The sequence below is a fragment of the Electrophorus electricus genome, chromosome 4, assembly GCF_041902795.1.
Source record: "Electrophorus electricus isolate QZ-2024a chromosome 4, ASM4190279v1, whole genome shotgun sequence".
Taxonomy (NCBI): domain Eukaryota; kingdom Metazoa; phylum Chordata; class Actinopteri; order Gymnotiformes; family Gymnotidae; genus Electrophorus; species Electrophorus electricus.
Window position 1 is genome coordinate 39,705,220 of NC_137500.1, and position 16,488 is coordinate 39,721,707.

Genomic DNA, 16,488 nt, shown 5'->3' on the forward strand with positions numbered 1-16,488 from the left:
ACGCATGTCTCTCCCATTTCGCGCTCGGCTCTGCCAGTGTTGCCAGATTGGGCGGGTTTTATTTGCAATTGGTAGGAAAAGACACGATTTGGCGGGTGGACAAAATTTGGATTGGTTTGTAATTATTGTGGCGGTTTAAAAAAAAAAAGAATGGGAACGTGACCGTGAACTAAAGTATAGGATAGCACCTGCTCCAGTGTGTCCTATCATAAAAATACATTAAAAACTTCATACATGGACGACATCCAAATAAAAAAAAAATGTCCTTCTTAATTTATAATTACTGATCTATAAATCTTATTATAGTAGATTAATTGGTTTAATATTGTTCAAATTCTGAACATCCGCTGTTTTTATGCGGTTTTTCGTGCTTTTTGGCGGATGCTGAACCCCGTTTTGGCTAGTAACCTCTGCAGCAGTCTGGTGACCGTATACGACTTTCCGATTTTTAACTACTGCGCAAACCCGAACAAGATTGTGATTCTCATTTTTTGCCAGCTAGAGGATATAAAGCCGTGCAAATATACGTTGTCCACGTATATACCCTGTTATTGAAGATGAACAGAGGCCTGTGTGCGACAGGAAATAACCAGAATATCACATCGCAGTGATCGCTGCCTGGCGATCATTGACTCTGTTGGGGTTTGACAACTCTGGCCTGTGTGGCTCTGCGCTCCTCTCTTCACAGCCACTGTTCGGGTTTGACTACTCTGGCCTCTGGGGCTTGTTTTGCTGAGCGGTTGGAGCGGCTAAACCTGCGCGGGTCTGTCAGCGACAGGTGAGGCGTTTAAGGCAGATCTTCATGATGGCAGCGGTTAATGCGCACTGACGACGAATGGCATTCAAACGTCGTTATCGACGCAGGATTACTGAACTATGAGGAAGCTCGCTAGCTCAGTTGAACGTTAACTCTGCATTAGCTCGATGCTAACCCACGTAGCCAGCTAGCTTTACTAACCTTGCGTTAGCGGAGCGCGTTCATTAGCCGCGTTATGACGCCTTAGGACACCTGTTCCTGCTTTAGTTATCTGCGACGGATGTTAGTTGGCAGAGGAGCGGTGTGTATGATGAAGGGTTTGGGCTAGAGTGAGGGATGGCTAACCGCTAGCACTGTGCGCCGCCTGCCAGAGCGAGGCCCAGCTGGTCTGACTGGAATGTGGCTGATTAGCATAAACAAATATGCAGGTCTCTCTTTCATCTCTCTCTCTCTTAAAATGATGCTCAATCTTCCACAACATGTGGCACATGTACAGGACTGTCAGCTAGTTGTAAAGGCCAAGCCTGTTTTGCTAGCTGCTGTGCGTCACTTTGGGGAGTGTGTGTGTGTGTGTGTGTGTGTGTGTGTGTGTGTGTGTGTGTGTGTCCACATACCGGTCAGATACCCGTGTGTGTTTGTATGTGTGTGCCCACATATCGGTCAGATACCCGTGTGTGTTTGTATGTGTGTGCCCACATATCGGTCAGATACCCGTGTGTGTTTGTATGTGTGTGCCCACATATCGGTCAGATACCCGTGTGTGTGTGTGTCCACATATCGGTCAGATACCCGTGTGTGTGTGTGTCCACATATCGGTCAGATACCCGTGTGTGTGTGTGTCCACATATCGGTCAGATACCCGTGGTGTGTGTGTGTGTCCACATACCCATCAGATACCCGTGGTGTGTGTGTGTGTCCACATACCCATCAGATACCCATGTGTATGTCCACATACCTGTCAGTTACCTGTGTGTGTGTGTGTGTCCACAAACCGGACAGATACCCGTGTGTGTGTGTCCACATACCTGTCAAGATACCCGTGTGTGTGTGTCCACATAGCGGTCAGATACCCGTGTGTGTCCACATAGCGGTCAGATACCCGTGTGTGTGTGTGTGTGTGTGTATGTGTGTGTGTGTCCGCATACCTGTCACCTACCCTACTGTGTGTGTGTGTGTGTGTTTGTGTGTGTGTGTGTTTGTGTGTACTGTGTGTGTGCTGCCTACATACTGCGGTGTATGTGGAGGGTCATTTACCACCAAACGCCAAAGAAACCATGCAAGACGCGTTTGTGCAGTCTGGCTCTCCGACTGATCCATGTCCGTGTTTCTCTGCTGTGTAGCTGTGCTGATGTGTGAGGCTCGTGTAGCACCTGTAGGGTCACCCAGTACTGCACAATCTGGGGTACCACCTGACAGGACAGGGGGTTGACCACCCAGTCGTCCTACTAATGCTCTATGTGCAGGAGTGTGTTCCTAATGTACTTTCAATTGCAAAGTAAATCTTTCTCCTTATCTTTTTTTGTGTGCATGCTTCTGCTGTCTTGTTTTGTTTTTTCTTTTCTGAAACCACGCATCCATTATCTTTAAAACACATGTAACGAGCTTGGACATTTAGTTCTGTTGTGTTGTTGCAACTATAATGTGATTGTATATTATAAAACCTATGAAATGTGACCTCTTAGTTGGCTTGCATTTGTATTGTAGACTGTTGATTTAAGATAAGGCCCTTTTGTCCTTCTGCTGCACTGGTTTCACTCTTGCAGTGCATAGTTACAATCTACCATCAGTCCTACTGGCTAATTTGTGGTATGAGAATAAGGGCAGTAATCAGCCCTGCAATCAGCCCTAATATGTTCACTGCCTGCAGGCCTAGATATAGTTACATCACATTTAAACTTCTTTAAAACCAGTAGTTTGCATGATGGTTCTCATATATTCACAGTCTAAATGAAACCACTTCAGGTTTGGCCTCATATTCAGTTTTATTGAATACTGTGCTGTTTTCCAGGATCTTGACAGCTACCATCGTTATTATAAGAAATTGAGGTAAAAAGTAGCTTAAATCCACTGGAAGCTTTTAGCTTTCAAATCGGGGAAGATCAGGGGTCTGTTGAGATGCATGTCGATATATCAGTATATGGATAGTGTGGATGTAACCATTGTTTGTGGGACTGTGGTTGGTTGTCTGGTATAGAAGCTGTTTTTTTTTCATAATCTGACTTCGCTTGAAAGTGTATTTTGGCTCCATAATATGATATCAGTTTTTTATGTTGTGGTACTTCTGATTTGAAAAACCCACCAGGCAACTTGTTAACACAAGACATAAGCTTTGTTTTCGTTATCTAGAATGTGCTTTTCCGTGACGAGATGAATAAGTTGATAAAATTAAACTGCTTTGTGATTGATCTAATCTTTTTTGCCACCATCTTTATTTGTGCTTTCATCACTTCAAGGAGAGGCTATCCCCCAGACCCCAGCCCTGCCCTCCTCTGTGTTGCCATGGACGCTTGTGCCAGAGTCAAAGGTGTTCCACTCAAGTACCGTGCCACAATCAAGAAAGAGGTATCTTGAATAAATCCAAATAAAGATCAAAGTCTGGCACAAATGGGGCTTTCGGTATTAACCTTATCTCACAGAACCTCATTTCCTTGGGTACCATGAAAATAATAAGAAAATAGAGCTGATTTGCATAACATACCAGTGCAAATAACTGTGAAGAATTATTTTTTGGTGTATTTAAATCTTGTGCATTATACCCAGAAAGACCATGCTGTGATGACCTGCAGTGCTGAAAGGTTTTGTGTCTGTTGTTTGGGTTTTCTTCTGTAATCTCATCATTGAAGAGTAAAGACGATTGTACATTCACAAGGAAATACAAGGTGTTGAATTACAGTTTTTAATTTTCCACTGTGATTGTTTAGCTCTGCCGTACCAAGATATACTGACCTGTAGCCTACACTACGTTATAATCGCGTTCTGAAGAGATGAACTAACAACTGTAATTGGTCTTGCATGTCTGTGCCTAGACTGTCCATGAGAACTCAGCTTTGTCCCTGAGGAACCTTCTCAAAAACAGGAAGGAGCTTAGTAATGTGGTGTCTGAGCTACATGACAGAGAATCGTTGTGCGTGCCAGAGGTGAGCTTCCCGTATGTCAGCACAACACCAAACGTTTTATATGTATGGATGAATCAACCCATGAATGTGATTGAACTTTAGTGCATGTATTTGCAGAATACATCAATGATCCTGACAATGTGTAGTCTGTTTTTATCTTAAAATAAGATCAGTTATTCTGAGTTTCAGCAGAAGTTGCTTAGCAATAAAATAGGTCATCTCATTGCATTAGTAAGAACTCACTTTTTGTCACGGACATGCATGCCAAATGTGAACTACATTGCACCTATTAATAATTCTAACCACACAATTAGTACTAAAGTAGTATTTGGGTACAATGATGTTACTTTCCTAGTACGTTCTTTGGTATTTATACCCTGTAATAATTTTCAAAGCTTCACCATATGACCTGAATAATAATGATTTGTACAACACCTTCTTCTTTTCAGATACATTTTGTATGCTTACCTAGCTGTGCTGACAGGGAGGATTTCACACTACAGGTAAGTATTATTTTATATTTCTTGTAAATGTGTAATACTCTTTTAGACTGTAATTTACAACAGGCATAGAAGATTTCGCAGTCAAGCTTTGTTTTGCATGCACTTTGTGTGCTGAAACTTTATTTGTATGTTTTTGTCTTGGCTTGGAAATTGAACAAGTAACAGTATTGTGAACACTGCCCTTTCTTCAGATGTCTTTATAACAGCACTCTTGTTTCACTTTCTCTTATATAATATATGCTGTTGAAATGTTTTAAAGCAATGTTTTGAGCATTCTGGATTAATATATCACTGACCAATATTTACCATAAATGTTGTCTTTTTACTGTAATTCCCAGGGCCTGACCTGTCTCTCCACTGAGTTAGCAGAGTTGCTTGGTTCGTTACATGTACGTACTCTCAAGGATGAAGAAGTGTTGCTCCTCAAAGATCCCAAACAACATTTTGAGAGGAAAGATGGTATTTCTCAGATACAGGTGTTTAACTTGTACAATATCTGAAATGTGAATGGCCATGTTTGATAGTGGAGGTTCTCACTCATTGAGTACTTTACTGATACTATGTGGAGTTTTTAAGCTGTGTTTAAGTGTGAATGAGCGTGAGAGACACACACAACTTGAGTTGTTGCAAGACAGAAGTAGCATTTATTAAATGGACAAGGCAAAAATCAGATTGTCCAAACTTTCTCGCATGTTTGACATGTAAAGAAAAGTCATTGTGACGACAGGCAAAAAAACAAGAGATATGTGTTGTTTTTCTGGCAAAATAATGCAATGTTGTTATTGAATGTGTATCATCAACGTATTTAGAACAAATGGTAAAATGCCCCTAAAAGCTTTCTTTCCCAAACGCAGGCTGGTGTATCCAGAGCCCTGTGCATACTCAGACATAGCAGCTCGCTACAAATTGGTAGTATGCTAGGGCTGCTTACACGCTACACAACAGGTATCCGATATGCTCTGGAGGTGCATTCTCTGCAGAGGTGCGTATCGGAGGCATGCCAGGCCGAGGATGACGACACTAACCAGTCTGTCTCTTCTATTGAGGAGGATTTTGTCACTGCTTTTGAACATCTTGAAGAAGAGGAGCCAGGTGATTACCAATGTAATAACCCATTAGTCTTGCAGGTCAATGATGTTTGATTTAACAGTTATTTGAATTTAGTAATCCTATTCTAATGGGAACTTTTCCCTTTTTGCAGTTTCATTTAGTAAGCGGAACCAGAGAGATGTGGCCTCCCAAACTCTCCCTCCACATTTTAAAGATTTTTCGGGCTCTCGCGTTATCTTTAGTTCCATCTCTAAGAAGTCCAAGAGTAAGGAAAAGTCTACTGTTGTTGAGTCAGGAGCAGTTCAGAAGGTGACATCATGGTCTGGAGATGTAGAGGGCCAGTGCAGAGGGCCAGTGGCCCCATGGAGGAGCCCACCAAAAGGATGTGTTTGTTCTACATCTCTGACCGAATCGGATGAATCTGATTGCTCTAGTCCAAGCCCCATAATTTTTTTGGACGAAGTTGGTTATCAGAAGAGTCTAAAGGCAAAGCTTGACATTCCCAAGATCCCCGTTCTTAAAGAGGGGGTAGAAGACTCTGACTCAGAGCTTAGTGAGTTTTTTGATAGTTTTGATCAGTTTGATGATCTGGATCAAACTTTTGATGCCGTCATCAAGTTGCCAAAAGAACACGTGCTGCTTGCTCAGAAGAAGCAGTCAGAGAACTCCGTTAGTAAACATGCTTCAAAAAGTGGCCCAACTAGAGCAATGAACCCTCACAAGTTTGAAGGTTCACACAGGTCTCTTCCTGCCAATGTCAAGAAACCCACTCCACTTAAACCAGGATCACCATGCTGCAGACACTCCAACAGCCCGGATTCTCCAAGACCAGTGTGGACATCCTGCGAGGAGACTGGGGCACTTTTTAGCCCAGTTCACTCATCAGCTTTTAGTGCCCTGGGAGAAGGAGGCTCCTTGGAGTGTTTTTGGAAAGTAGATGCAGATGATTCAGAACTGCGCAAACCGCGGGATCTCTGTTCACTATATAAGACTTATTCTGATTTTGCAAACAATCTCTCAAAAGAAATCCTCGGAACTGTGTGTGGGTACTCTTCTCCGGTTGATATTAACATTAATAAGAACTTGAGTTGTGTGTGTCATAAAGAATTTAAAAACACTAATGGACATCTTATGAAACTATCAGATATTCAGGAGACAGTCACCATTGCCAAATCACAGTCACAGTCTCTGAAGGATGGGATTCAAAAATTTGCCACAGACTTGGTTGAAATGAGCATTGGGAGTGCCTTAAGAGATTTACAGAAAGGGGTGTCCTCCTGCACTACGACACTTTGCCATTTAGCTGCTAGGCTGACGTCTTCTGTGTTTCAGATGGCCTTCCAAGAGATAGGAATGCGCCATGCCTCTGTGTTAAAAGAACGTGCCATCAATGGATTGGCCAGTTTCCTTGTTGGCGAAGCTGTATCTGGAGCTCTGAAAGAGTTTCTATTTGTGAAAAAGCAGATTTACAACAACACTGTTACCAGATTTGCAGCTGATCTAGCTGAGGAATTAGTATTTGAGGGGATTATGGAGGTTTGCCAGTTTTCACACCCTTCTACACCCCTCACCCCTAAGGACTGGACTTTTGAACAAGAAGAGGAAGTGGTCTGCTCTTATGCTTCAGACCTTTCAGAGTCAGTCATCCAGGAGGCCTTTATAGAGCTATCTCAAGCTGATGTGACTTTCACAACACAGGCAGCTATAAGTGTGTCACTGGACAACATTTGCTACGTCAGTGCAGATGACGCATCCCAGACCACAAAACTCTGCAATGCCCAGGCCAGTTTCCAGGAATTGCCATCATTTGTACAGACAGGCACCAAGCAAGAAGATGGGTGCACGGTGAAGAAAGCTTTGTACTGTGTGTCTGGAATGGCGAGTTGTGTTCCAGTCCCTACAGCTGGCAAAGCTATATCTTGTCTGCAAAACCCAGAGGAAAGCTGTCAGTATAAGTCCAGCGTTAGTCACACATGCCAGACTAGCCCGAAAAGAAGCATTTGTTTTCAAGGAAAAGCAGTGACATCCACTTCAGACGCTTCTCCTGCAATATCATTTGAATCAGTGCCAGGTGTTTACAAAATTCGCAAGGCCTGTGGTAACTTTGGTAATTCATCCCCTGGAACTGCTTCTGGGAAACCTCCAGTTGAAAAATGTTTTCAGAGCTTCTCTGGTGCTATGGTTGACAGTATAGTGGGTGAGGCATTTGATGTCATGACCACAAGCAAAATGAGTAAAAAAGTGGAAAATTGTGCTGATTTCTTAAGTAAAACTATAGGCAGTCAAATGGCCACTTCAGGCACTGGTATGACCAAATCACAGGATGTTGCATGTCAAAGTTCAGCACCTTATGACTTCTGTACATCTCCAAAGATATATGTTCCTAAAGAAGGTGTGATGGATTCATCAGCCCTGTGTTCTCAGCCACACTGGACATTAGGATCAAAGAACACAGATTATGCAAGTTGTCTGTCAATCTCAAGAAATATACGTCCAGCAAGCAAGGTCACCTCAGACGTCCACTTTGCCATCATAAAAGATACTTTGGAAGTGCCAAGTTTTGAAATAAGTGTCCGTGGGGGTAGAAAAGTTGTCACAGAGGAGACTCTTACCTGCAACTCTGGAACAAAATCTAGTGGAATTCCTGGCACACCACCATCAACCCCACAGCAACCATCAGATGTGTCCAGTGAGAAACAGATTAAACAGTTCTCAAAAAAGCTCAAAAGTAAGCTTGCAAAAGAGTTCTCCCCTGCAACACCCCCACCCACCCCACATTATCCCACCTCCTGTTTTAAACCAGAGACCTCCGAATCTGACAAAGCAGAGTTCATGCTGAAACTTATGCGGTCCCTCTCTGAGGAGGCTGTCAATAATGACTACGAAGACCATGACAAGGAAGACCGCCTGAACACTGCAGCCCATTATGCAGAGCAAAGTCCCACTGCAGGAAACAAAGTGATGGAGAGAGGAGCTCTACGCTATGCAGAGCGTTTAGCATGCCATATTGTTTCAATGGCAACGGAGATGGACACTATAAACTTTGGTGATGGTGTGAGGAAGGCAGATGATGAAGCCAAAGGCAGCATTGCTTTACACAGTGCACAGTTCTCACAACAGACTTTGAATTCCTTGTGGACGTACGCTGGTGAAATCGCTGGGGAGGTCATCAGTGATGTAAAGAGGATGGTGAGTTCCAGCCATTGTCGTCACAAAACAAGCAAAAGGGGATCCGTTAAATCAGAGAAATGCCTGGATGGTGACCAAAAAGACTGTCGCTTGCCAAATAACTTCCTTAATCCAGTTTTTCAAAAAGGCACTTCAAGTGAAACACCTTCCGAGTCCCCGAGGTATAGAAGCATTGCTGATGAATACACAGGGTGTGTTATCAAGGTGTTGCAGACAGAAGCGGGAAGTCGGGAACTTATCTTGGATCAGTACGCTAGTCGGTTGGCGTACAGGTCTATCAAATCAGGCCTAGCACATGCTGCCCAGAAGATAAAGCAGATGTCACCTTTAAGGCTTCACTCATCTCGACGTTTACACCACGACAGGAGCCATAATACCTGTAGGGTTCAGCCATCAGAGTCTGACCTGGCCGGTCTCACCCAAGCAAACCTTACCCACAGTTCCTCAAGTGAATCTATGCTATGTGTTTGTCAAGACGGGGAAGTCATGAGTAGGAATAAATACTTGGAACTTATGAATTTTGCAGAATCACTGGCCTACAATATTACGTGTGATGTCACAAAAAGACTAAGGATGTCGTCGGTTAGGCTTCCAAAATCACTTACTGACTCATGTCTGTACAGGAAGTCAAATGTTGAAGACATGGCTGAAAATTTAATCAAAACTGCCTTTTCGTGTTCTCTGTTGCCATACACTGAGAAGAACAGGCAGTACCACAGCACTGGGAGCTTGGATGATGGAAATTACACCAACAAAGTTATGCAAGTTGTTGAACATTATGCCAAGAAGATTGTTGATGACACTTTGGAAATGACTTTGGGACCTGCAAGCTGTCAGACTGCTGAAGAGAGCAGGACTCTGGAGCGCAGCTCTTTCACCGAGAAGCTGACTGAGGCATATAAAGCTTGCCGATACTGTCAAACCAGAGATTGCCTGATTTGCAGCAGAAATGTTCATTTTGCTTACCAGGGACTGCAGAAAAGGATGAGGCCAGATACTGAAGGAATAGTTGGTCTCGAAATTCCCAAAATTCACATAGATTTGGATAAGAGGGCTGTTTTTGCTGAAGAAATGGTGTCGGTTGCAATTGAAAAAGCCAAGAAAGAGATGAGCAGCACCAGTCTAAATGCAGACAGTGGGATTGGTCACGATGGTGCAAGCTTTGCCGAAAGTCTCACCACAGAGATTATGACGTCTGCATTATCCAACATCTGCCAAACCATCAATTTGAGGTAACAAAAGAAATTTGATGACATGCTTAGTACACTTTTTTAATTTAATAAAACTTTCTAACTTATAACTCATCAGTTACTCAAATAATGAGTATTTCCCAGTCTGAGGAACTTCATGTAAGGATTCTTGAATAGGAATTGAAAAATGAGCAATACATGAGGGGAAATGAATTTTATGAATGAGTTCATCTTGCAAGTGGTGGTGATATACAACCCACAGCAAATGTGGTGTACAGTACTAGTTAAACTGAACTAAACAGTTAAACTTCAATCCACTGTTGATGTCCCAGTGCCCCTGGAAGGGAGAGCGTCACTGTCACAGAGTCGACAGTTAGCCAGCAGCTCAGTCTAAGCGTTGGAGATGACAGTCTGGGCAGCTGGTCTAATCTCAGCTTTGAGGAAGACCATCCAGATGAAAGCAGTAGTTTCCACCACCTAAGTGACAGGTAATTAAAACAATGCTGTGCATGCATCACAACAGCTTTCCAATTAGATTTTTGATTACTAACCTGTCGCCCATGTTTTCTCACTTATGCATTGTTCACATGTGTATGGATCCAATCAAAGCAGAGTAACATGGTGAGCTAATGAAGAACTGAATGCATCAGTGAGAAGTTATGAGTACATTTGATACTGAAAAAAGCTCGAGTAGCTGAAAGGTTTTTTTTCTTCTTAAGTTAGATAGTAACATGTCAGTCATCAGTCATGTAATTTGAAATGATGATTGAGGGTCAGAAGTGCAGTGTTTTCGTCCTCTATGTTTAGGACTTTTAATTTATATAGTTTGGCTGATATCCTGCATGATTACAGTCCTGGGAAACCTGGTCTGTCTTATGACGCTAAGCCTCGTGTTAAGGAATCCTCTGGTTCCACTTTCCTTCATTTGACATGCAGTAATTTCCCTTTATGTTGACATAGCACTCCCTTTTAGACGAGCAGGTACTCTGTAGAGCATGTAGAGACATGGGGATGGACATTCTTCCTTTTTTTACACAAATCTTTGTGTGCTACAGCTTGAAAGGTACCAACTAAGTCATTAAAGTGTTTTATTGCCCCCCCCAAGGGTGAGTATTTTTACGTGAAATTATTGGCACATGCAAGAATCTCTGTGGAAGCAATTCTTGAACATGTAATTATTTTGGAAAAAGAAAACTGTATGATGTTATGAAAATATTTTGCAAAGGTGTGGCTGTAAGCAGTGTGAGGTTGGGGCAGTGTTTCTAAGGAGCTCATTCTGGGTAATGGATCAAACTCTACTACAAAAATCCACCTCTGTTCTGTTCCTGTTTAAGTTAACTAGAATATTGATATCACTTATTCACTCCACAAGGAAAATGTATTTATGTGGAGACTCCTTTCACCTTATGTGGCAAAAAATGAATCGGAGGGGTAGGATGAAACGAAGGAGTTGTTTAGATTTTCTCTAATACAATGCAGAGGTGCGTATGGTTAGCTAGTCAGTGACATGGCATTGTAGTGTCTGCTTGTCCAGTGCTGAGTCCTCCTCTTCTCTATCCCCAGCAGTAATGGGAACAGCAGTAGCTGGAGCAGTCTGGGATTAGAGGGCGAGATTTATGAAGAGCGTTTATCCTTCTCCCCATCAGACAGGTCGGTCCAGTGCGGGAGGCTTGGTACAGTCAATGCGGGCTTTCTCTTAATTACTGCATGATGTCAGAACTTTGATCATGCAGTGCTGAAAATGTGTCTGTGTGAATGTAGCTGCTTTTACTGTTTAGAGGCAATGCCAGCAGTCCAGCAGTTCATTGTGTGGCTTAAACAAAGACAGTGAATTGTGCGCTTGTGGTGGGTGTAGGAAGGGTTGTGGAGTTCATTTAAATGTTTTGTTTTGTGAAGCCTTGACTCTGGTCTAGAAGAGCAGTGTGTGTGTGCTGTGCGCTGCATGGTGAGCACGGAGCCTCGCTTTCTCATAAGCTTACTGTTCCACTGGGGAATGTGTCTCGTTAAAATGGCTCATCGTACAATACTTTATTTCACTAAAGAGGAAAAACTATATCTGAAGGCGGCTTAGTGAGAAAGGGGTTTCCTGAGATGGGCTGTAATTAACCGTTTACCCTTTGACTGTCTAAACATTCTCTGTGAATTTAAAACAAGTAAAAATATTGTTTACTCACTGCCATATTACTAAATGTAATGTGAAATGTTAACAATATATTTGAGGACTTGGATAAATTCACCTGAGAATAAAAAGAGCCTGGAGTGGAGTCTGGAGTTAGTATTTGGCTTCACTGCTGTGACACTTGGGCTGTATTGAATACTGAAGATGAACAGTGGAACAGGTGGGAATGAACAGTGTGCATGCTGGACACTGTGTGGACGTTTACTGTCTCCTGCTTCTGTCATCCTGCATGCTGCTTCTGCTCTCCCTGTGTCACTGATGGTAGTTCTGTCTGTCCTGCCCTCTCATGCCTGTTATGTTTCTCAATCTACAGTGACTACATAGAGGAGAAGGAGCCAGAGACCAAGGACGTCTTGGGTGGTAATGGATAAGTTCTTAGTCCCCTCATAAGCCTCTTAAGTTGTTTTTATTAGTAAAGATAAGTAGTGGAATGCTGCCGTTTTCTGTCTTGCCTGTCCCATGCAGAGCTCTGGTGTTTTGTATCTGTCCTCTTGCAGGGAGCGTGCGAGTGGAGCGGCTCCCTGCTCCGCGTGACAGAGCTCTGCTGGTGCTCAGTACAGATGTGTGGGGGCAGAGCCCACAGCCCCAGCTGAGGGCACTGCTGCAGTGGATGGCGGTCTCCATCACTGATCTGCCTGTCTTGCAGCTTAGCCTGCGGTCAGAACAGGACCTGCAACAGGTTAGAATTTTACACCCTATTGATTTTGTACATGAGAGAAGAAAAGCTGCTTTTCATCAACGCAGATTGTGTGTACTGATTCTTTCATAAGCCTGAGTATTGGAAAGCTGAGTAGTTAAGCTAAGTTTCTCAACACTATTTCTCTCTGATTTGAAGCTGTACTGGTTAGTTGCACAGCACTAAGTAATGGTAATGATCTCAGGAATGTAACATTTCACAGTTTAATAGATTTTATGCAGTTTCACAGTGGTGTTTGTGCTTACTTTCTAAATGTATAAAAGTCTGTGGCACCCATGAGTTTACTGTAGACAGCATCTTCTGCAGCTGGTAACTTTAGTAAGGCACAAGTTTTGTCTAAATCTTTGATCTGTTCATTTGCATACCTTCTAACCAGGGTTTCCATGTTGCTTTTTCTGTGCTGTAGTTTTTGCATGTTGTCCAGAAGCTCCGGGAGCGAGAGTGGAGGGTGTGTGATCTTCTGCGGGCGCTCCTTCTGTACTGTGAGGAGCGTTTGTCCGAGGAGGAGCCGCTTGCCGCGGGTGGAGGGCGTGGCCATGCCTCGCTGTTCCAGTGGCTTCTAGAACACACATAGAGCAGCAGTGATCAGTGGTCCTACAGTGAACGCTCACTGTGCTGTTTACTGGTCTACAATGACGTGCAATGTACCTGCCAAAAAATATAGAGGCCTAGCCATGTGACCGCCTCTGTGTATTGTGAATTGCTTGTATACCCATCAGTGGGGGGGTGGGTGGGGGGCCTGTAACTGCAGAAGAGGATGATGTAAGCTCTGGGAGACCAGCCTCGCTCTCTCTCTCTCTCTGTGTGTGTGTGTGTGTGTGTGTGTGTGTGTGTGTGTGTGTGTGTGTGTGTGTGTGTGTGTGTGTGTGTGTGTGTGTGTGTGTGCGTGCCTGTGTGTCTGCCGCATGCTGTGAATGAAGGCATCTCAGTTTTGCCCTTTTCTTTGGGTACTGTGCGTCACCTTTAGTAATGCTCTCATTTGCACTGACCTCAGTGCTTGCTTTCATGTGCTAGATCCAGTGTTACAGCAGAAGGTCTTTGTGACTGCACCACTGTGTGTAAGGGAATCCCCTTAGCTGCGGGGAAGACCAGGTCACCATCTCTCATCCCCGTACATCAGCGGGACCAGCCACACACACCACTTCTCTGCCCTTATTCATACACCTGGTCATAGCAGATGTGCAGTACTCGGACTGATGGTCACATGGTTGAAGAAACAGTATTGTGACTGGCAGTTAAATCAGATTATTTCATTATAATAGTTGCACATGTTTGATCACATTTTTGGCCACAGAACTTTAATACCTGTGGTTTTCAAATACCTTTCCAGTTATGTGTTAGCTTTCCAGTTACATATTCCTCCTGGGAAATATTTTGACAGGTTGAACTGATTGCTGTTGAAAGAATCTATCATCAGTGTTTTATTTAGGTTCCTCTCATTAAGAAGCCCTCCCCTTTTTAGTTCATTATTTCTGGGTAGCACTGAGTATATTTTAAGATCCTGATGTTTAACTGTTTTGGATAACACGGTATATGTGCATACTGTATGTAAATATATTTTTGTATGACTTTAAAAGAAAACATTTGTTTTATGCACTCAGATTTTTCATATCCTCTCCAGGATGTTCCAAACAATTGCAGTGTAGCTGAGTGCAGTCAGTGTACTAAAATGTTTCAATTATTCTCTTACCGAAACATTTTACTAAGCAACATCAATTATGAACAATAATTAACAGGAAATAATTGTGTTTTAAGAATAATTACTAATTAGGAATTAAAGATTTAAAAGTTAAAATAGTCGATACATGGCAAACCTGAAGGAGAAAATTAGGATGGTAGTCGTTGGTCATAATTTGCAAAGTTCTGTCCTGAACTTTAACTGGGGGTGCTTTTTTAAAAATCTTGACAACTGGCAATTACTATGATTCACAAATAGAAAGACTTCCATCTCGGTCACACTGTTTTAGACAGATTTAAAATGTTTTGGTTTAAAAATATTTTTCAATGACTCTTTTGGAACATAAAATGGGAGTCCTATGAATATATTCATGTGTGTGTCTCATCAAAGAGATTTTTCTCAGAATTGCGTCCTATAAAGCCAGAGATTGAGCTAAACATTTTTTGTTTTTTAAACATCGGATGCTGATTTCATATTTATTTGGATTTCCTACTTGGAGAGGAATGGAACAGTTATATTTCACTGTATCAGTTGCATCTTAAATCTGTATTGTGCCACTTTAATTAGAACCGTAAGGAATTCCCAGCTGCCAGTACCTGCATCACTGAGTTGGTCATCACACATTCCCAGCATCCGGCATCCTGGTGTGGTTTCCTCCTCAAGCAGGAAATGGAGCTCCACAGTCTTTCCCACACTTTCCTCATCCCTTACTGCCTGCACTTTAGCGTGTACTTAACCCCTTATGGGTGCACTTTAATATGGAATGTCTGTCAAAACCGCGTTCATGTTTAAAACATGATACCTAGAGAATGGTGTATATTAAGGCTATAAAACCTTCAAGTATTTATCATTTTAATTGCCTGTGTTTTGAGGAACTGTTAGGCTTTAAGGATCATTCAGTATAAATACCATTGGCAAACATTAGTATGTATAACCTGTGACCTTTTTAATGTACGTATTACTAAGATAAGACAAGATAGATGCTGTACAAAATCGAGTTACAGTTCAGCTTCAGGAATGAATACATTGGAGTAGACGGTATGGAAATGATCTGGATGGTAGCGAATGTTTGTTCCCATGAGCACTGTAATGTGCATGCAAACATGTACAACACTAGGTTGTTATGGAGGTTATATTCATGGCATCACATATCTGCTGGTATTATTTTACATGGGCATCGCTGAAGGCTTGATTGTATTGTCTGTGAATCAGTGGACCACATCAAGTGCTGTTTTCATGCTGGCAAATATGTTTTGGATTCTGAAATTATGTTCTTCTGAATTGTTTCAGATTCTGCCATATATTTTGTATGTTCATTTGATTGGAGCCATATTAAGTACTAAATGTGAATATGGATTTAAAGAATGACACAGAGGTTAAAGTTAGCTGCCCTGAAGACTTCAGAGAATTAGTGGGTTGTGTTGAAGGTGTGCATTTCTGCACCTTCGCACACTGCTGACTCTCACAGTGGCACTCTGGATTTGTGTTCTTTCTGTAAGTGTAAGCAGATGCGCTACCCTTGTGTTCTGGCTTTATGTTATGTACATTCCTATATTTCATGTATGATCTATTGCTTTTGTGTTATTTAAAGGCAAATATGCAGGTTTGCTATCATAGTTTAAAGTATTTTGTTAATTGTGTAGCATTACCCTCTCAAAGTGCAGTGGACTGACATCTTGATTTTTTTTCTGCTTATTTGTATAATCTTGAAAAGAGATATTTAATAATTTATGTCAATATAACTTATAATGGTGATTACAATATTTGTCCCTTAGTGAAGTTGCTGAACAGTTTACACATTAAAAGCCTGAAGTAAGAGCACTACACTATTACTGTAAAAGCTGTAGTTAAAATAAAGCTTTTTTCATGTGGGTTGTGATCTTTTTGTCACATTACTGTCATAAGGGCAGTGAACGGTTTGATAAACTAAGGCCCAGCAACATCTGGAGACAGAAATGAAAGCAAAGGTATTATAAATATTCAAAAGCAAACTACCCCCCCAAACAGCCTGGCTGGTACTGCAGATTTGAAACATTAAAGGACATTCTTCAGCCTCATGCCCACCCCTTCTCCCTCACCTTTGTATTATATTCTACAGTATTCCTCCCAGAACCTTGCCACTACCACAT

The 16,488-nt window shown here is 42.2% G+C and overlaps 1 protein-coding gene across 6 annotated transcripts; it reads left to right on the top strand.

Annotated features, from left to right (window-relative positions):
* Positions 1–613: 613 nt before the first annotated feature.
* Positions 614–16,231, top strand: akap11 (A kinase (PRKA) anchor protein 11). Of its 6 annotated transcripts, none has more exons than XM_081713747.1 (13): positions 614–778; positions 3,211–3,319; positions 3,601–3,636; positions 3,784–3,894; positions 4,323–4,376; positions 4,715–4,852; positions 5,231–5,480; positions 5,578–9,847; positions 10,138–10,293; positions 11,369–11,455; positions 12,298–12,344; positions 12,482–12,663; positions 13,088–16,231. In XM_081713747.1, exons 2-13 carry the CDS (start codon positions 3,257–3,259, stop codon positions 13,253–13,255), a joined length of 5,562 nt encoding a protein of 1,853 aa, XP_081569873.1. In that variant the 5' UTR covers positions 614–778; positions 3,211–3,256; the 3' UTR covers positions 13,256–16,231. The 6 variants fall into 6 exon arrangements, with proteins under 6 accessions (XP_081569873.1, XP_081569874.1, XP_081569875.1 ...); XM_081713748.1 differs by having other exon boundaries at positions 11,372–11,455; XM_081713749.1 differs by having other exon boundaries at positions 5,231–5,468.
* The last annotated feature ends 257 nt before the right edge of the window (positions 16,232–16,488 follow it).